The sequence below is a fragment of the Lygodium microphyllum genome, chromosome 18, assembly GCF_053477565.2.
Source record: "Lygodium microphyllum isolate KBCC chromosome 18, Lygodium_microphyllum_v1.1.10, whole genome shotgun sequence".
NCBI classification, from domain to species: domain Eukaryota; kingdom Viridiplantae; phylum Streptophyta; class Polypodiopsida; order Schizaeales; family Lygodiaceae; genus Lygodium; species Lygodium microphyllum.
The window spans coordinates 31,513,181-31,530,276 of NC_141152.1; the positions used below are offsets into that span (position 1 = coordinate 31,513,181).

Here is a 17,096-nt window from a genome sequence, read left to right on the forward strand (position 1 = left end):
CACAGACGTGCTTTGCAGTTTGTAGGGGGTGATTATGTATTGCTATGTTTTGAAAAGGCAAGGCTAAAAAAGATGAAAGAAAGAGAAAGATTGCATCCGAAGTTGAGTATGAGATACTATGGGCCCTTCCACGTGTTAGAGAATATCAACGATGTGGCATATTGGCTGAAATTGCCTCCACATTGGTAGATACACAATGCCTTTCATGTCAGTATGTGGAGGCCTTTTTATGGTGATGTGCTAGAGAATGTGTGCTGAAATTCAGTCTGAGATTGAGGAGCTGAATGAGATTTTGGTACTTGAGCAGATTTTGATACATAAGGAAAGAAAAGTCAAAGGTAAAATTTCTAGGAGATACTTGGTGAAATTTTAGAATTATTCACCAATGGATGCCAAATGGATGGAAGAGGATGACTTGGCAAACCATCCTCAGTTGTTGTAACTGTACCTAGATGCCTTTCAGTTAGAGTCGACTTTAGTTTGGGCTTCGTCAGGTTCTATAGAGCAGAGTCCAAAGTATTGCTTGATGCTCAAGGGGGAGGTAGCACTTTGACTCCTCCAGTAATGGACAGCTCTCGTATTATGTAGTGGATCTCGGATGTATTCAGCATGCATCCAAGGTACTGTGCTGGCAGTATGTTTGCCATGAAGTCACTACTTAGTGTACTAGTCATTGTGAGATGTAGGCAGATGAGTCTGAGTTTCACCTGGGCACTAGAACTATACTTTTGTATCAGCTTATGATCAAATTGACATTAATTTTATCTCAATTTTAAGACAAAATTCTGATTAGTTCCAGCTCAGTTTTTGATCAGCTTGAGAACCATTTATGGTTACTTTTGGGATCAGTTTTGCGTCAATCTTTGTAAGTCTTATGTTATGTTATGATTGGTTGGTAATTTTCAGTATGTGTTGGGCATATGGAATGGTTGAGCAATAGTGCGCAATGTTGTGTTAACTATGATGCCTTGTGGAAATTCCAGTTCACTATTTTGCTTTTGATGCATCTGGCAGTGCAATTGAGGATGATTGTAAGGATTTTAAGGGGGAGGGCTATTATGAGGACATGTATATTTTAAATCTCACTTAACATGTGGATTAATTTTTAACCACATGGTTAAGTAAATGTTACACATGTGAGGTATAACTAGGGTTAGAGTAAATTTACGAGCCCCGGACGACCCAAGGAAATCACAGGATGTCAAAGGTAAAAGTTGCTACAAGTTATGCCGCACAGATACTTCGTGGTATTTGATGCTGGTTGTTGGCCTAGGTCATTCATGTAGCTATAAGTGTTAGTTGTTGGTGATACTAGAGAAATGGCGTTTAATGATTTCTAATGCCAATCTAATGGTCAAAGATGGCGCAGAGACACGCGGGAATGGAAGTTGCCTAGCCAATTTAATTATTAGTCAGTCAGATTATTTTTCAGGACACTGAAATAATTATTAGATTAATTTTCAGTGTTTAAAGATTGAAAATAACATTTAATTATGGATAATGTTGGAAAAACTGTTTGGGAAGGCTGCCATTTGTCAAAAATGCCCATGCAAAGCTAAAAAAACGTCTTTAGAGGCTGGAGAGAGGCATTTTAGCGTATTTAGCGTGCAAGAGAGAGGGAAATGTTGTTGATTTGATTTGCAGCCATTGGAGGACCTTCTGAGGCAGCCAGGGGTAGGAGAAGACCAATCAACAGCAGATGACAGCATCTACAAGCTGTTGAGACAGGGCATCAGTAGTAAATGATCGATTTTTTTCGGTTCTTTGCATCTACAAGCTGTTGAGATAGTGTAGCAGTAGTAAATGGCAGATTTTCTTTAGTTCTTTGTGAAGAGAGTTTGAATTTTCTCTCTTCTCAACATTCTCTCTCATCTCCTAGCCTTTCTACAGCTTCGCTTCAAAGATTATAGCATTGAGATTACCAGAGGCTGAGAAATTTCAGATTTCTCTGCTATAAACCCTAATTTGCAACAAAAATTAGGGTTTAGCAACAGCCTTGGGAAGTGTGCTAGAAATTGGAATCTCCAAGACTTGGATTCAAGAGAGTTGAAGTTGTTTTTTAGTCAAATTCAAGTGGAGGGACCAACAAATTAATGAATTTGGGGCATTTTCCATCTCTATCAAAGTGGGTGAAGGCTAGTTGATTGCCCGAATCAAGGGACGAATCAGATTGAAGACTTGTTAGTCATTTTGGATAGCAAGGGAAGTTGGAATACGGAAAGAGATTGGGAGAATCCCATTGTACATCTACTTCTTCTTCAATTAAGTTAAAAAAATACCGAAAGGGGCTCCAATGTTGGGGCCAATAGGGTGTCTAATGTCTAAGATTATATGGTAAAGTGTGCATTTCAATTTTGTGAATTTGTTAATTGTTGTAAATAGTGCTTAATCAGGTTATTTATCATCCTATCTGAGGAGGAAGGCTGATTACAGAACAACGTGTTGATTGGCTCTAGGGCATGTAAATGTAGGGCAGATAGCTGAGAAGACGATGTGGATTGTTGGCGGCTGCAAGTAGACAGCAAACACAACAGGCTGAAGACTCCATGTGGTAGGGTGGCAGTTGTAGGCAGGTCGTCAGGTATAGGAGGAGGAAGGGCTGTAGTCGCCCAGGGCTAGATAGCTTGTTGGTGGTGGCTGATGGCTGAACTCTGTATAGAGGAGTGAGAAGCTTGAACAGAAGGATAGACTGAATGGTGGGCAGCTTGTCTATTTATAGATGTTGAAGGATTCTCCCAAATTAGGGTTTTGCTTATAGGACACATAAACTCTTTGGGACACTGAACCGTTTAATGAAACTTTCGGTAATTTATATGTTTTGGGTTTGTTTTAAAGAGCTAATCAATTGATAATGCATTTTTAGCTCAACACCCCTTCTCAGGTCCAAAACTGAAACCAAGAAGGGATTGGAAGAAAAGCTCAAGCCCATGGTTACCCCAAGGTGTCCCACCTCAAAGGAATGAGTATGTGTGTATGGCATGCCCAATTTCTAGCTCAAGCATTTGGCAAATTCTTCTGGCTTTTGGGATGTTTTCTCAAAGGGGATTAGCTCTATCGTGTGAGCTATGGGTGAAACACGTTGCTCCCCTTTGAGTTTGCTGCTACTTCCTTGCAATCACCAGGTTACTTGCTCCCCCTGCCATGCCACCCTCCCCCCAAAGCTCTCTGGCTTGGCATTCATGATCACCCCTCTCTCACACTACTCTGGCAGCCATTGCCTCCCCCTTCTGTGTGCTCACCTGCCCCCCTCCACAAGTTCCTGCTCCTCAAGTAGGCCACTAGGCCATTTGGCTGCCCTGTGCCATCCCCTTTTTTTCTTCACATTGCCACCACACTGTGTCCCCACATACACAACCCCCCCTCTCCCCCCCCCCCAACCCAAAGAAAAAATCACAGGTCAGCAAATCTGAATTACTTGTTGCTGCCTCCTTCCCTTGAGGTAGCCTTCCTCCTCAGGTAAACAATAGCTTTCTCGGACGGTCCCCTATGATGTGAAGACCCACAATAGAAACCCCTCGTCTGATACTAGAGCACTCTATGAGTGTCCCCTAGTTACACACCTTTCACGTCACCTCACGGAGGAGCTGCTCTTGTCTGTTTGCATGATAAAAAGGGATCTAGAGAAGACCACGATCTTTGGTAAGGTTGTTGGGCACTCCATCTAGGGTGCAACTCTATGATTGGCTCCTTTCTACCTTGCCCATTGTTATGTGCAGGTCGCAGAAGTGATACTGATAGGTTAGGGTATCTTTATGGTACGTCTCACTTCGGTAGAGGCAGCTTTGGAGCTTGTTGGCAGCTTCCCCATAAATTCCATGGAGTATGGAGGTTTGCGCACACACCACCCTTGGGATGGAGGTTGTAGCAGGGCTGCCCATGGTTGACTCTTGGATTGTTGGAGGTGACTTTAAAAACCTAGAGACCCTAGAGGATTAGTAGGGCGGTGGTAGGGAATTCCAAGGCATGGTGGAGGAGCATAAGGCATGGGAGGAGCACAAGGCTTGGGAGGTCTTCCTTCTTGTAATGGGCACACAAGATGTGTTACAAGGTTCGAGATACATGCTCGACTTTCTTATATACTTGAAATATATATGGTGAATATTATGTTGGCGCAGAGAGAGAACAGATGAGAGAAAAGAAAGTTGTAGAGAGAGAGAGAGAGAGAGAGAGAGAGAGAGAGAGAGAGAGAGAGAGAGATTGACATCACACTAGGCATTGGAAGATGGGCCAGCCCCATCTCCGCCCCCCCCCTTGTGGAGTTATATTTTTGACAAGGGCAAGCTCCTCTGTTACACATAAACCAGTTCTTACTTATAGATCTTGGAAACAAGATCACAGTTCCTTGCACGGTATACAATTGGCTAACACTTGCACAACTTGGAAGTTGGCACCTTTTGATCCTTCTTGAGTCTCCTTCTCTCCTACATAATATGTGTAGGGCTTTTCTCTTGGCGCTTGATTTCAGTAGAGCTTCCGCAACACTTGCACCTTCTCTTCTCCTCTTGGAACTTGATTTCAGCAAAGCTTTTGTAGCACTTGCACCTTCTCTTCTCCTCTTGGATGCATGCAAAGTGATGCTTCCTTCACCTTCCTCACACCCAAGGAGAGCCTCCTCTTTTATAGGCTTTCAAGTGCTTCTTTTCTTGGAGAGAGACTTGAGTTGATCTTCATACAAGATGTGGTTGTGTTTCAGGATCTACTATGTAGCACCAATTTCGAGATATCTCTCTGTGTGTTGCTTGGATGAAAAAAACGTCCCGCACAAAAGTTGTAGATCTTGTTGTTTCCGATAACCCACGCGGCCCGTTTTTAGAGATCGCCTTTTTATCTTGAGATATTTTAAAAATGGATTCACCATGTCTTTTTTAAAAAGAACAGCTTCTCAAACTGTACTCTTAACTTGTGGTCCATGCAACCACCTTAAGGAGAGTTCATTAAATTGCCTTGGGCCTCAACCTTAAGATTGACTTCCACACAAAAGCTTGTGTCTTTTTAGACCTTAGAAAGAGAAAATCACTTCTCTCCTCACTTTCAGAGGATCACATCTCTTGTTTTTCTTAGTGAGAGAATTACCTCTCTTGTCTTTCTTAATGAAATAAAAGACCTTAAACCTTGACTTGTAAGGGAGAGGATGACCCCAAATGAATGCAATGCTCATTACACATAAGTAAACGTTCCCAGGCGTCCGCGGATGCACACATAAATACATATACACAATGCTAATGCACTTCCTATTCTTAGAACTTAATCCATCTTAATTTATGTGTAACTCCTCGGTTTTTGTGTACACTCTTACACTTGGCAGACACTTCTTTCTCCCTTCATAACTTGTACTACCTATACTAGATATTCCCGTCATAATGCTCTGATCACCCCAGTAAGTGATGCACTAGGAATATTGGTCTCTAAATGGTCTCACGGCCATGCTAGATCATTATCAATACTTAAAGAAAAGTGAGTCTTTAATTTATTGACATAATTTTTTTATAAAATAGAGAATGTGTAATAAGCAATCAATTTAGTGACAAGATGCTTGGAGCGACCGCGTCTTCCACAGGCGAGATGGTACATTGGAGTTCTCTAGGGCTTATAGATGGTTGGGTGGCATCCTTTAGTGTGGTTGGACAAGTTTTATGTTGGGGTGTCAGGGTGCTCTAGAGGAGGGCAGGTTGGGCGGTGGCTGTGACCACCCTCTCGGATCAGTGTTTGGTGCTACTCACATTGAAGGTCCTTGCTTTAGCATTGGATACTCACTCCTGCCGCATCTCAGATTCAACCTCTGGACAGGAGGTGAGGAGGCAGATTGAGCAACTATAGACCAGAGAGGGGCAACCAAATCACAGAGAAGGTAGCAAAGGCTCTAGGGGAGCCGAGTAGGTTTTGCTAGGAGGAAGCTTGTTAGACTCAACAACAATGCTGGGAGGAGGAGAGTGCACTTCGGAGAGACCTTGCAGCCATTTAGAGATTGCTCCAAGAGGCACCTCAAGATCCCACCTTGTACATGTAGGAGCTTAGAGCGTGGGCGGCCCTCCAGGCTTACCCTCCTTGCATCTTGTGAGACCAGATTTGGAGTCTCCACGACTAGCATGGGAGGGTTTGCTCTTGCTCGGAGGAGGTGATGGAGATCACTACGATTTTCTACATATAGCTTTTTCAGCAGAAGGCAGCATCAGAGAGGTGGCTCTAATGTAGATAGTTGGTATGGGAGTGTGTCATGCCCCTTGTTATTGAGGTGATAGGACAAATGAGCCATTCATGGAGAAGGAATTGGCTGAGGTGTTCAACACATAGGATGGGCAAAAATGTGTTGGAGAGGATGGGCTGCCTAGAGCCTTCTTCACCACTGCGGCAAGCTTTTTAGGAGATTTTTATATAGAGGCCGGATGCCGGGTAGCCTATTAGTAGGATTAGTTAGTCTCCTCCCCAAAGGGGGAGACTGCTCTGAGCTGTCCCAATGGCAGCCAATTACCTTGTTGTTAGTAGCCTATAAGGCCTTGACCAAGATGAGTGGCAGCAGGCTTCACCCCATTCTCCCAATCATCATCCATGACACACCAACAGGTTCCATCCAAGATAGGAGCATCCTGGACAATGTTTTTATCTTTTTTAAGGCCATTGAGTGGGTGAAACATAGCAGCCAGAGGGTGGCATTGCTTCTATTGGACTTCGAGAATGCTCGACTGGGACTTCTTGGAAGGTACCATGGCATGATTGGGATTCCCCCAGGAGTGGATTAGAGGGGTTTTTGCCCTGTACAGGTCAGCCACCGGTAGGGTACTCATAGGAGGCAGGAGGGGGGAGGAGTTCTATTTGGAGAGGTAGGTCCGGTAGGGCTGCTTTCTAGCCCCCTGTCTCTTCCTACTCTTTGTAGAGGCAATGCCCTACTTTCTCTGCTCTAGGGTGATGGGCTTGTGTGGCCTCAGGCCTCTAGTGAGAGAGAAGACAGAGCTGGTGGACTCTGAGTATGCAGATGACTCAGCCCTCTATGTGGAGGATGATGAGGTGATGCTAGAGAGGTTGAGACTGGTATTGGAGGTTTTCTCCACAGCTCCGAGGGCGAGGATCAATTGGTGAACTCAGTTGGGTTTCTGACAGATCTAGAGTCTAGCACAGAGTGGGGCATCCACTGGTTCAGATGGGTGAGCAGGGGACAACTCTTTATTACCTTGGTTTTGAGGTGGGCCTTGACATTACCCCACCAGCCCAGCAGTTTCTCCCAGTACTTGATTCCATCAGAAGGAAGCTGACCTACTGGAGCACAAATTGCCTCTCCTTGGTGGGCAGGGCACTAGTTGTCAACTAGGTTCTCTTAGCGACAGCTTGGTACATTACTTCCTACTAGTGTTCTCTTCATCTTGTATGGTGCAGCTTTGCTGCCTTGTGCGGAATTTTCTTTGGGCTTGCTTGGATGGGTCAAGGGACTCTCGGGCCAAGGTGGCATGGGCGACTATTATCCTATATGGTGCAGTGTTGCTGACTCGTGCGCAATTTTCTTTAGGCTGGCTTGGATGGGTCCAGCGACTCTCGGGCCAAGGTGGCCTGGGCAACTATTATCCGACATCTCTCCAAGGTAACAATTAAGCTGACTATAGTAAATTTGAAGAATCTATATGTCATTGAAATTGGTTATACTGTTTGGTGGATTTTGATTTTTTGTGATACAGTCTTGTGTGTCTCATATGTTTGTTAAACATTATGTGAGTGACTATGCAGATGTCATGTTAACTTATGGATTGGCTTTTTGAAAATAACATATTTTTGGCTTGCTGGTGCTGTGTGGTTGACAATAAGATATTTTAATTTAATGTGTTTAACTGGTGTTCTCAGGAAAGTGCTGACAACATCGACCAGGAATCAAGTCCTTCTGTTAAGGATCAAATCCTGGAAGAAGCATGCAACAAATATGAGGAAGCGACTAGACTTTGTCCCACTCTTCATGAAGTATGTGCCTGAATGCAATAAAAGTCAGCAGTTTGAGGGACTGCCAGTTCCATAACACTGTATAAGTTCAGCTGTGCCTTTGGGAAAAACTTTGACTTGATTGGTTGACACAGTTGTAGCTTCAAAAACGTTACTTATTTTCCTTTTCGTCTTGTCTTAGTGAAGTCCATTTGTTTTTTTTTCTCTCCAAGCTGGCACTAAGTAGAGTGAATGCTCACTAAGGTCTTGTTCTCAATATTGAACCAATAAGCTGTTGCTGTTGAGCAGCATACCAACTTCTGCATGATGCTAGTAGCTGCTAACAAACTGGTAACAGAAAACTTTCATGCTCACAACTTTTCAGTTGAAAAGAATCAGCTGGTAAGTTGTGCCCATGACTGGACCCCAGAAGAAAGAAAGAAAGAAGGTTGTGCATGCCTATGGAAAAGAAAGGAAGAATGTTGTACTTCTTAGTGGAAAGGAAAGAAAATAACATGCTAGGAGCTAGGAAACCAAAGCAAAGTTCTCGAGCACAATGATATGAACTAAAACATAGGTTCCTTTGACCTCCATGGGCACAGCAGCATGGGAAGCAGTATGCCCAAATGAGCTGACAAGGTGAAGGCCCTGTAGCAAACATAGGGTTTCTTTTTACTTAGTTTCTTTCACACATGGGAAGCAGTATGCACATATGAGCTGACAAGGTGAAGGCCCTGTAACAAACATAGGGTTTGGATTTTCATAGTTTCTTTCACACATGACTAGCTTCACAAAATAACTGGAAACGTGTATTCTTGTGGAGAAAACTACAGATGACAACTGCAAATACTGGCTGCAAGGTAGTTTGAACTGAGACCTCAGACGTTGCATAGGCTGCCAATCAGAAAGAAGCTTCCCTATCTCTAGAGGGTAGGACAACCTGCTGGTGGGAGATTTGAATGCTAGAGCTGGGGATAAGTAGATATAACATTCGATTTTCAGCATGAGGACAAACCTGAAGGCTGATGCCATGGCAGTTCACCATGTGGTGGACTCATTGAATTGCAAAAGCCAACCCCTGCCCCCCCTTTTCAGGGCCACCAGCCCCCCCACACACCCGCCATGCACCGCCGTCCATCCCACCATCACTCGATCTTCCTTCCCCCCACCATCTCCCCTACCGAGCACTTCCCCTGACCCGCACCCGGTTCAGGTGACCTCCCCTAGACCCACTCCCCATCCTCCCATAGGTGGTGATGAGCCACACACGCCTACATCCTCCTCGCACCAGCAGTCTTCCCCCTCCCATACAGTTACCAGCTCATCCACCCTTACTGCCCATCACACTTTCCCGAGACAGGCACAGTCGCTGCCACAGGAGTTCTTCCGCAGTGGCCCATGGTCCTACTTGAGAGTTGCAGAGCGCGGAGAGTTCCCACTGCTGCTAGAGGTGGGGATCTTCGTGGTTCGTAAGTCAAGGAGGGGCAAGGTCCATCTACTAGCACCACCGGATGGACCAAACTATGCCTTTTTTCTTCAATCCTCTCACTCAGGGGAGTGGACGACTACACAGGTAGAAGAGGAGTTAAAGAGTCAAGTGGCGGACCACATCTCCCAGTGGATGGGAGAAGAAGGACTAGCACTGTTTGCACAGCAGTGGCCTAGCTGCATGATGGACATTAACTAGTGGGTTGGCGCCGAGGTCCCTCACTATCTTTTGAGCCCCTCTTCAGTGGAGAGCTCGGAAGGATGTGATCGAGTGGCCCTTGGCACAGACGGCCCGATTCTACCAGTGTACAGAGTCACGACTCTTAGCATGGCTGATAGATGCATTGATAGTAGCACCTCGAGCATCCATCACCCCTATGGTTCGGCCGAGGGCCACCATGGGGAATTGGAGCTCACCGTCCAGACCGGCGGCAAAGCGTACTTGCATGCCTCATAGTTTCTTCTCCTCATCAGCTGCCTCCACATCGAATAGATGCCTGTTCGGTCAGTCACAAGTTTCCCCATGAGCCTACACCTTGCATCTTGGAATGCGAATAGTCTCCACTACAGTGGGGCACGTGGTTCCAGGAAGTTGATTGTTCAGCAGGAGCTGTAGCATGCCCTTGCCGGACGGATCGACATCTTACTTCTACAGGAGCACAAGCTCACCCCCACCCAGGCCCAGTGGGTAGGGAAGGTACTTCTGGGCAGCTCACACACTTACTGGGAGCACGCTATAGTTGCCCACGATAGGAGTGGAGGCGTATGCACCTCTATTGGCCCGAGTCTCACTGCCTATGTATGAGACTATGGGACGATAGTGGCAGGGAGGGTTCTTTGGATCAGACTAGATATTGGGGACTCATGCCTTGGAGTCCTCAATGTCTATGCCCCTACGGAGGTTAGGGCACGCAGCGGGTTCTGGGTAGAGATTGCAAATGGACTCCTAGAGGTGGACTTCTGGATTGTTGGAGGAGACTTCAACAGCCTGGAGGCTTTGGAGGACCAGCACAACAGAGGCAAAAACTACCAGGGCATGGCTAAGGAGGAGCAAGAGGCATGGGAAGTCTTTCTGCTGGCAGTAGGAGCATGTGACGCTTGGAGAGACCCTGCTTTTCATAGGAGGGAGAGGTCGTTGGATTTCTCTTGGGGATACAGGCGGTTTGGAGGAGTCTTGCTGGAGCGGTTGGATAGGTTCTATGTGGGAGAGTGGGGAGGCTCTCGTGGAGGCCAAATTGAGCAGTTGGCAGGCACCACGTTGTCCGATCATTGCCCGGTTCTCCTGACACTTAATCTCCCAGCATCCGCCTTAGACGCATGCTCCTGTCGGATCTCTAACTCGATCTATAGGAGGGAGGAGGTGACGAGATAGATAGAGCAGATTTGGACCACAGAGTGGGGTGGGAGGGACCGGATAGCAGAGGAGATTGCAGAGGTCCTAGCCAAGTCGAGCAGAATCTGCCAAGAGACATCTATACAGGCCAAGCAGCAGAGCTAGGAGGAGGAGAGAGCACTCCAGCGGGACCTTGCAGCCAAGCAAAGACTGTTACAAGAGGCACCAGGGGATCCCACCCTCCACGCGCAAGAGGTGTGCGTGCGAGCAACCATTGTCGGCCTAGAGAACAGGCGCTTAGAGTTCTCTTTCCGAACCTCAGCAGCTTTCTGGGCGCGGAAGGGGGACACGATGTGCAGGGAGTTTTTCTAGGTACACTAGTCTCGCACTGCAGGAGAGCAGATACGCAGCCTTTGGGATCAGTATGGGAGGACTCGTTCTAGCCCAGACGAGGTGATGGAGATTTCCAACGACTACTAGACGCGCCTCTTCTAGCAAGAAATAGCCTCAGCTAGAGGGCAGAGGTGTAGACAGCAGGTCTGGGATCACATTCCGTCCCTCGTCACAGAGGAGATGGGACGCTCCCTCCTAGCCTTCTTCACAGAGAAGGAACTAGAGGAGGCTTTCCACACACAGGATGGGCAGAAATGCCCGGGGGAGGATGGCCTATCTAAGGCCTTTTTCACTACCTACTGGGAAGTGGTGAAGGACCCCCTATTGTTGGCTCTCCAGGAGATTTTCACTTCAGGATAGATGCCTGAGAGTCTCTCGGTAGGCCTTATTAGCCTTCTTCCCCAAGAGGGAGACCGGCTGGAGCTTTCCCAGTGGAGACTGATCACCTTGTTGTTAGTGGCCTATAAGGCACTGGCAAAGATGATTGGCAGGTGACTACGCCTCGTGGTTCCAAACATCATTCACGACACACAGACAGGCTTTGTCTAGGATAGGAGCATTCTAGACAATGTATTTACCTTCTTTGAGGCGACTGAGTGGGCTCAGCACAGTGGGTAGAGACTGGCCGTACTACTCCTGGATTTCGAGAAAGCTTATGACAGGGTGGACTGGGATTTCCTAGAGGGCACCATGGTGAGGTTAGGATTCCCTCAGGTTTGGAATCGCGGGGTCTCCGCTCTTTATAGATCGGCCACCAGCAGGGTTCTCATAGGTGGAAGGCGAGGGGAGGAGTTTTGGTTGGAGAGATTGGTTTGATAGGCTGCCCCCTGGCCCCATACCTGTTTCTACTCTTTGCAGAGGCAATGTCTCACTTACTCAGGTCACGTGTGAGCGGACTACACGGCCTTTGACTTCGAGTGAGAGAGGAGCCTGAGTTGTTAGACTCAGAGTATGCAGATGACGCAACACTCTACATAGAAGATGATGAGTTGATGCTGGAGAGAGTGAGACTGGCTCTTGAAGCGTTCTGTTCAGTAGCGGGAGCGAAAATCAACTTGTGAGAGTCGGTTGGTTTCTTCACAGACCAGGACTCTAGCACGGAGTGGGGCGTCCACCTGGGATTTAGATGGGTGAGCAGAGGGTAGACTGTCCGGTATCTTGGGTTCCAAGTGAGACTTGACATCACCCCTGCCCAGCAGTTTCTTCCTGTCCTTGATTCTATTCGGAGGAAACTGACCTACTGGAGCATGGCTTGCCTCTCACTAGCCGGTTGAGCCCTGGTGATCAACCAGGTACTTCTAGCGACGGCCTGGTACATCGCCTCGTGTTGGTGCTTCTCCTCATCTTGCGTAGTGCAGCTCCGCCGCCTAGTGTGAAATTTCCTCTGGTCAGGGTCAAATGGTTCATGGGACTCTAGGGCCAAGGTGGCGTGGGCGACCATCATACGGCATCGGTTAGAGGGAGGGCTCGGGATCATAGACCTAGAATATCAGAGTATGGCCCTCTTGGGCAAGCTAGTTGTCCACAGCCTCACACTACGCGGGCAGACCTGAAAGGTTTTATTGCAAGAGGGCTTTCAGGGCTGTAGACGGAGGCTTGGCGGTGAGTGGAGGCCGTCCTTGAGATGGATTTTCACGTCAGCCCAGATCACCTTTCCTATGCAGCCTGCTCCGCTTGTGGCAGGGCCTCCACAAGGCTCTAACACAGAGCCCCCCAGGCTGCTAGGAGGTGATAGATTGTCAGCCGGTGATCTGGAACCCCCACGTCAAAGATCGAGAAGGAGCATAGATCGATGAGCGTACCCACATGCAGTGGGCTGGTTGGGAGACATGGTGGAAGGTTTACAGGATGGCGGAAGAGGAGGTGGTGCAGAGAGCATTAGGCTGTCAGAGGGGAGTGGAGTTGAGGAGAAGGGAGATAGATGTAGCAATACCTCTGGAGTGGCTTGCTCTCCCAATACGAGAGCCGATAGAGCCTGGGGAGGTATGGGCAGCTAGGTTCTCACTAGCAGGCATCCTCCTACAGGTGGCAGGAAGAATGGGCGACGCCCCACACAGGACTTTCTTCGCAGTGCATGAGGGGGGACGTTTGGCCCTTGATAGAGGGCAGTAGGATGAGGGGATAGCCGCCCTCTTGTGGAGAAGGATTCGGGTGGTGGGCCTTCAGGAAAAGACATGGCGATTGGACCCCTATGTCTTCTGGGAGGAGCTCAGGGAGTTACGCCTTTGGATCTGGAAGGGTAGACCACTTGATGAGCTGGAGTGGGATCCAGGAGAGTGGCTATGGCCGGCTACAGCGGTTGCCAAAAAGCCATCCAGGTTCTTTGAGTACACTGCTAGGATTGGCAGACACGTGCTGATGCAGGAGGATATGGAATGGGCGCCGTCACGTAGCATAGCATCATGGAGCCTTTCCGACGGTCCTTCTGGCGCCAGCTATGGGATAGTTAGAGACTGAGGAGGGTGTCGTATTTCTTATGGCTGGTGGCACATGGAGGCTTGGCGGTGGGAAGTTGGCTTGCCCAGATGCAAAAGGAGGGAGGTTATAAGCGCTGCACACAGCAGCCTCTTGAAACCCCAAAGCATTGCCTTTGGTCATGTGAGGAGGCGTTGCTTGTGTGGAGAGGAGCTTGCCGCATCCTTCGCCGTAAAGCATCCAGCCTTCGATGTATCTCATGGGGAGCCTTCTGTTGTTAGGTAGTCAGTCAGGGCTGTCACCTTTTGTATGAGGCCGGGATGCAAGACACGATATTCATTATCGAGGCAAGGTCGTGCGCAGTGGTCGGTTTGGAGGCTCTACCCATCCGACAGATACTGGAGCCCACAACAGACCGCTCGGAGGTATGGGAGATCATAGGGAGCCTTACTGGATGGCATATCTGGAAGGCGCGGTGTCAGGAGGCTTTCGACGGAGAGAGATTATCGGTATAGGCGACCTTAGCAGGCTTTCGTGATGCAGGCAGGCAGCCCCAATTGGTGATACCCCCCCCCCCCCCCCCCCCCCCAACCCCCCAAATGGCTTCTTGCCCCTATCCCCCCCAGACCGCCCTAAGAGGCTTGTATACATGATGTATTTGTGACTTTGTATCAGCTCCAGCTTGTCTGTTGAGCATGAACATTCCGTTGTAATCAGCTTTTTTGAGTAATATAATCAGCCACATTTTACTTGCAAAAAAAAATCTATCGCCAGTGTAGAGGACAGCCCTACATTTGATGATGAGAAGGCTGAAATGGCCAAGATACCATATGCTTCAGCTGTTGGCAGTTTGATGTATGCTATGGTTGCTACAGGACTTGACATTGCCTTTGCAGTGGGAGTGGTTAGGAGATACATGGCAAACCCTGGCAAAAAGCATTGGGAAGCAGTGAAAGGTATTATGAGATACCTCAAAGGCACAAAGGAGTTGTGCATCTACTTTGGAAAGTAGAAGGCATCTGTGTGTGGCTTTACGGATGCAAACTATGATGGTCATGCAGATTGCAAAAAGTCCACTTCTGGGTATGTGTTTACTTTCACAGGAGGAGCAGCCTCTTGGATCTCTAGGCTACAAAAGTGTGTTGCATTGTCTACTACAGAGGCAGAGTATGTGGCTGCCACTGAGGCATGCAAGGAGGCTTTATGGCTTTCACGTCTGGTGGGAGAGCTTGGCATTACAGAGTTACCTGTTCTCCATTGTAACAGTCAGAGTGCTATCATGCTAGCACGGAATCCCATCTTTCGTGCGAAGACGAAGCACATATAGGTGAAGTACCACCTCATTAGAGATGCTTTTGACAACAAGAGCATTGAGCTTGCCAAAGTGCATAGAGATGATAATCCTGTAGACCTTCTCACGAAGGGTGTTCCAGCAGAGCGGTTTGCTCATTGCCGATAGATGATGGGAGTTGGATAGATATATGTATTTCAGCTTTGTACATACCTAGACTTAGCTGATTCTTTTCTCCTCTTAAGGCACATTAGGTGGGAGGTTGTTGGGAATAAAGATCCTCGTGTCTTTTAATGTGCTCGGGTGTGAACACACCCTTAGCACTTGTACTTACACATATATATCTATCTAAAAACCTAAAGTGGTATACTCGTCATTGTACCCACAAATCATGCACACTCTACTTTGCTCTCTCTCACTCTCTGTCTCGCTGCTGCTAACGAACACTGATTGTCTCGATCTTCGCGCTCTGTCACTACAATATTAGCCCATGTAGAGACTCTTTAATGAGCCTGTCAGCATGGGAACCACTGATCTGTATGAGGGGTTAACTTCATTCTAGGAAGGTTGATTCCAGTTTAGCAAGGGTCACTTTTGTTGCGATGTCTTTTTCTATTCACCATTTTGGGGAGAGATGTTATTTAGGAAGAGCCCGAGATTGTACATGCTGGTCCTAAGTTAGTTGATGTGATGATTTAGGGTTTGGCTCATTGGTGAAGGTCACTTGTTCTAGTCACATGCTAAAGTATTCTTTTATTTGGTTGGATGATGTTATCGAGGAGTTTTCTAGCTACATGCATGATGCTATATCTTTTATTGTGATTATAATGTTTAAGGTGATATGGGAAATGTACGACTAGGGTTTTTTGAAGGAGAACACTGCGTCTCACAGGGGGATGTCTCCGACTCGAGATGGGACTTGAGTGATCTTGGCAATTATGATTTGGGCCTTGGCATTTGTAGCCACACAGTTTGCAACTTGTACTGGCCTATTTTTTTGTCAGCTATCTTTATCATTATGCTATGTGGATTATGGTTTAAGCAACAGGCTTTACCCTTTCTTTTGACCCTCAGACCTTGGTCCTTGGTCCTTCATACTTGACACTTGTGCCTTCTACTATGTACGACTTCTAGTAGAATCTGCTCTTGGAAGTTAGAATCTTTTATTTAGTCTCTTCATCTTGAGTTGCTCATTATTTTTCGCTGTAGCTTGTCCCCAAATGCTTTTGAGTTATCTATAGTTCTCATGGATTTAACATACAATTAGGTAAGTATAAGACTTGCTTGTAATTTTGTGTTTCTCATGGTTTAGTCTTAAGAGCTCACTTTTATTTTTTCTTTTAGTGCTATTTTCCAAGATCCACATTTAAAGTTTCAATGTGGGTGTTTTTCTTTCTTCCGCACATGTGGCTACCACAGTTCTAGAGGATTATTATTATTTTTTGACTATCTTTTTGCAGGCCCTAGACCTAGTCAAGGTTGACGTCCTAAAGATAATTGGGTATCCCAACTTCATCTGTCCTAAGGAGTTGTCAATGATTCAAAGAGAGTTCTGTTTCAAAATTCGATTGAGCCGAAGTTCCAATTTTTAAGTCCTTGAATCAGAACCCATTTTCTTCAATACCGAGTTGGCTGTAGCACACATCTGCCATAGCTTTTGAGAGGAGGGTGCCTACCCTCTTTCATCCCATGCTTCATTTTCTGGAGCACTTTATGATGGATCATTAGTGGTTTTTGTCTTGTGAGGGGGACTACTTGTTTTAGTGTTCATTTACTTTTCTACTTTTAGATATATTGCTCTAGCTTTCTCCATTTTAATTATTGTTCCCAAAATGTCACTGAGAGGGGTGTTGGATGGTATTTAATTCCATTTTGGGCATTATGTGCTTTTTGCCCGAGGTGCCATTATGTGCTTTTCGCCCTAGGCACCTCACTATTGTACACACTTGTGCACCATTGACACACCTCGATTCCTATTTAAATCACTAGTTTTTCAACACACCCTTTAGTTAGTTGAGAGCAGTTAACATACTTAATATCAACTAAGAGGCTAGTACCATCCATTTTCAAGGAGGGATTTGGCCCCATACGTCAGGTTATGGCGCTCCCTCACTAAATATGGCCAGAACTCTTTTGGAGATTCACATACACTGAGATTGACCGACTCAGCCTCAAGCAGCAACAACTGCAGGTATGCAAGACATGAGACAATAGACATTGGTAGAATGGTTTAGGGAACATCACCACCATCAAAGACTTGACCAGGAGCTCTGGTTC

General features: G+C 46.8%; 1 protein-coding gene across 3 annotated transcripts in view; it reads left to right on the forward strand.

Moving 5' to 3' along the window:
* The window catches only part of LOC148020723 (Tetratricopeptide repeat (TPR)-like superfamily protein), a 232,694-nt gene that overhangs the window by 48,947 nt on the left and 166,651 nt on the right, over window positions 1–17,096 (forward strand). For all 3 annotated transcript variants that reach the window (XM_087698546.1, XM_087698545.1, XM_087698547.1), the window contains exon 5: window positions 7,828–7,941. In XM_087698546.1, coding sequence (XP_087554672.1) covers window positions 7,828–7,941 — 114 coding nt within the window. The remainder of the gene's footprint in view (window positions 1–7,827; window positions 7,942–17,096) is intronic.